General features: G+C 36.2%; 1 protein-coding gene across 1 annotated transcript; it reads left to right on the top strand.

The window, feature by feature from the left end:
* LOC18766044 (UPF0481 protein At3g47200) lies at positions 255 to 3357 on the top strand. Its single transcript, XM_007198747.2, has 2 exons — positions 255 to 326; positions 1694 to 3357. The coding sequence occupies exon 2, from the start codon at positions 1706 to 1708 to the stop codon at positions 3116 to 3118; it is 1413 nt and encodes a 470-aa protein (XP_007198809.2). The 5' UTR covers positions 255 to 326; positions 1694 to 1705; the 3' UTR covers positions 3119 to 3357.

Genomic DNA, 3816 nt, shown 5'->3' on the forward strand with positions numbered 1-3816 from the left:
GATGCCTTTAGGTACGATCATTGAGGACTTTGTATTGCAGGAATCCTATAAAGCTTCAAATGTTGGGGCAGTTATTTACTTTAAAAGATGCCCCGTCAGTAAGACTAAAGGCATGGTTGGATTATAATCTAAGCAACGAATGGAACTGCTTTTGATTTTGTCTTTTCTTTTTTGACACAAATTGGAGGTTGGATTTCCAAACTGCTTCAGTATATTATATATATATTTGATGCCTAGTGAGGTTTTCAATAGCCTTTGAACATAATATTAGCAATACTTTTGACGAGTCTTTCTTGGGTGTATACCGTGTATGACTCGATTTTCAGGTGCGTTCTCCGTGCTTTAAATCTTGACAGATTACTCACTCTGCTTTCAGATTTGTTTAAATAACTTCTACATTGTTTAAAGGCCACAGGCTCCTATGGAAGTCCTTATTAGTCACTTGACATTGCCTATCATGTTGTGGATGTGCAAGTTATTATCTGATAGATTTCTTAATGGCTTCATCAGGTTAATTAATGATTTTGTTTACAGTGTCTTGAGTGGATGAATGTTTCTTCGCTGTTCAGTTAACATATGTAACTATTTATTTCAATGTTTCGAATATTACAAATATGTAAGAATAAATACTAGAAGGCCTATATATTGAAATTTAAAAATTAAATTATATAACTAGAGTAGTCCCGTCACACCCAAATTTTATGTTTTATCGTCTTATTTGCTTATTAGGGTGTAAGGTAAATGAATAAGAAAACTAAACCAAAACTTTTATTTAAACCAAAGTAATTTACATCATAATTTTATAAGGAAAAATAAAATAGAAGAGAGAAGAACACTCTCTTATCCTAGTTTCTACTTAAAAAAAGTACAATGCTATCTGCAATTACTTCCTCTTATTTGCACGTCTTATATCAAACCTCAATTTCAAATCCGGGTAAGTACTAAGGCCCCATTTGGTGTGCCGGATTGGACAGGTTAGGATAAAACTTAGAATGTTTGATTGGGCTCGGCTTTAAGTCCTGTGAGTTGTTTGGTAGATCAATAAGCTGTACCAGACTGACTCCATTGGACTTTGAATTTTTTTTAATTTTTAATTAAATAGTTAGTGTTTATTCCATTATTTAATATCAGAAATAATTGATTTTGGACTAAAAAACCCCTGTTCACTGGATTGGTATCAGATCGAAATATATATTCCAACCATTCCCAGGGTACATTTAGGCCCACCAAACAACATATAGGGCTTTAGTCCATTTTAATTGGAGAAGTCTGGTCGAGTCTAACCCCACTAAACAAGGCCTAAAAGCTTAATAAGGGTCCTACGTCTTATGTGATAAGCAATATCCCGAAAATTCCCCTACCTCTTCCTAAACTAGCAAAAACTTTCTTTAAGCTTTACTGTATCAACGACTCATCGAGTCTGAACTCAATCACCGAAGCATTGAACATAGAATATTTTAATAAGCTTGAAGAATCAGCTTTCCAATTATAAATTTATATTTAAAATCAGACCTCTGAATTCATACATAATACGTTCTGGATCAATCCAAATTGGTCGAATTCTCTCTCTCACCTATTTCTGTGTAAATACATACAAAATGTATTAAAATAAAGTAAAAAATAGTAGAGTAGAGGATCACTTGGTGTTATTTGATTATCGCTAACAACTTTCATTTTCCGGTTATTAATTAAGGTGGGGATCAGGATGACAGAGAGCAATATAGATGATGACTCGGTGATGGGAAATACAGATAATGCAACAGCAGCAGGAAATGATTTGAAGAATCAAAGTTCGGGTTTGAGTGAGAATAGAAAGGAAGACGAGTTATTAGCATCCTCGATTCGAAAAAAGCTTCCTCAGCAGTCTTCTTCACTCGCATGTAGCTGCATATTTCGAATCCCTCATATATTACGCAGGGGTAATGAAAATGTTTTTGTTCCAAACTTAGTTTCAATTGGGCCATATCACCATGGACATGAGGACCTGAAAGCCATGGAAGAAATTAAACAATGGTATTTGCATTGTCTCCTTGAGCGTAGAGGCAATCAGGAGGCCAGTGTGATGTCCTTTGTGAAAGGCATTAGAAGCATGGAAAAATACTGTCGTGATTGCTACGGAGAAAAGGTTAATTTAAGTAGTGATGACTTTGTGGAAATAATGGTGGTTGATGGTTGCTTTATAATTGAACTCTTCCGCAAGTACATTACTGACGCTGGAAAGTGTGCAATAAAGGTTTTCCCAGAAAGGGATGATCCTGTGTTCAACACAGCATGGATGATCGCGGCGCTCCTATACGACTTGCTTCTACTTGAAAATCAGATTCCTTGGAGAGTTCTCGACTGTTTATTCAAGCTCACAAGGGAAAACGATGAAACAGAAGAAACTTCTCTATCTCAGCTTACTCTCTACTACTTTGAGTTTTACACCTTAGGGCGATATCCAAAGAAAATTGAAGAAACGGGAAGCAAGCATTTACTTGACTTTATAAGAAGATGTTTACTAGGAGGAACAAAAGAGGATAGTAATAATATTCATCCTAACTCAGATTGGGCTCCAATCCCTAGTGTCACAGAGCTTCTACAAGCTGGAGTCAAATTTCGACGTACTGACGATAGCATGCTCAACATAACCTTTGAAAATGGAGTTATGAAAATTCCACCGATTGTGGTTAATGAAAATGGCGAGTCCCTTTTCAGAAATCTCATTGTTTACGAGCAGTGCGAAGCCAGCGTGTATGAATGTAAAATTACATCTTATGCTGTGGTGTTGGATAACCTGATCAACACCAGCTCGGATGTGGACATTCTGATACAGAAAGGAATTTTACTTACCCATTTAAGCAAGGAGGATATAGCTAGCTTTTTCAATAAGCTTTACAATAACACCATCCCTGGCCATTTCTCTTATAAAGAGCTCACTGACAAAGTGAATGAGCACTATCACCGTCGCTTCAATAGATGGAAAACAATTCTCGCACGTGATTATTTCAACAATCCATGGTCAACTTTGGCATTTGCTGGTGCCCTCTTGGGTTTGGGTTTGACCTTCATGCAAACCTTATATGCCATCCTGGCTTACAAGGCTCCTACAAGTGATGAAGGCTATCATTATCCATGATTATGTATGTTCTCGCGTCCTGTGCCAACTGTATTAGCCACTGTTAATTGTTTCACCTCCTGCAATAGTTATGTTTTTTATGTCCCAATTAAAGCTATGACTAAGTATTAAGTATTGTTTGCGGGGGTATGTATTATTCCCAAGTTTAGCAATAAACAATGTAAATCTAATTCCTATAAAACAATATAAATTTGTTGAGTGTGGCCATCTAAGCTATGGAAGCAAACATGATTACATTGATGTATCAAATATTAGTGTGACAGGTGAGTTGCCTTTTTGTTTGAGAACTAAATCAGGAAAGGGAATTGTTAAGTTTGGTGGGAATTGCTTATCCGTTGGTCTGGAATATCACATTGCTTATCCATTGGAGGAAAACAACGTAGGAATAGTTGTGCTTGCAGTGCTTCTGGTTTTAAGCTTTATCATTTTCTGTTCGGGGGATATCATATTGAATTGTATTAACTTTGTAGCCACTCCAAACCATTGCCAATATTTCAGTGCGATATATTTTCAAATTGTCGCACTCTTAACGTAACTAGTTACCACAAACATTCCTCCATCCATTTACTCGAAAGTAAAGTTTCTTTATCACTTTGTTTTGTGCTAACATTCACCAACGGGAGAAAAGCTCAACAAATTATATAGATAAAATTGTAGCAATGGTTCCTGAACTAAGCCTCAACTTTACCTTTCATCCC

This window comes from Prunus persica, chromosome G3 (assembly GCF_000346465.2).
Source record: "Prunus persica cultivar Lovell chromosome G3, Prunus_persica_NCBIv2, whole genome shotgun sequence".
Taxonomy (NCBI): Eukaryota; Viridiplantae; Streptophyta; class Magnoliopsida; order Rosales; family Rosaceae; genus Prunus; species Prunus persica.

Excerpts from the sequence above, each read along its gene's own strand:
- LOC18766044 (XM_007198747.2), top strand. The coding sequence starts at position 1,706 with ATGACAGAGAGCAATATAGATGATGACTCGGTGATGGGAAATACAGAT.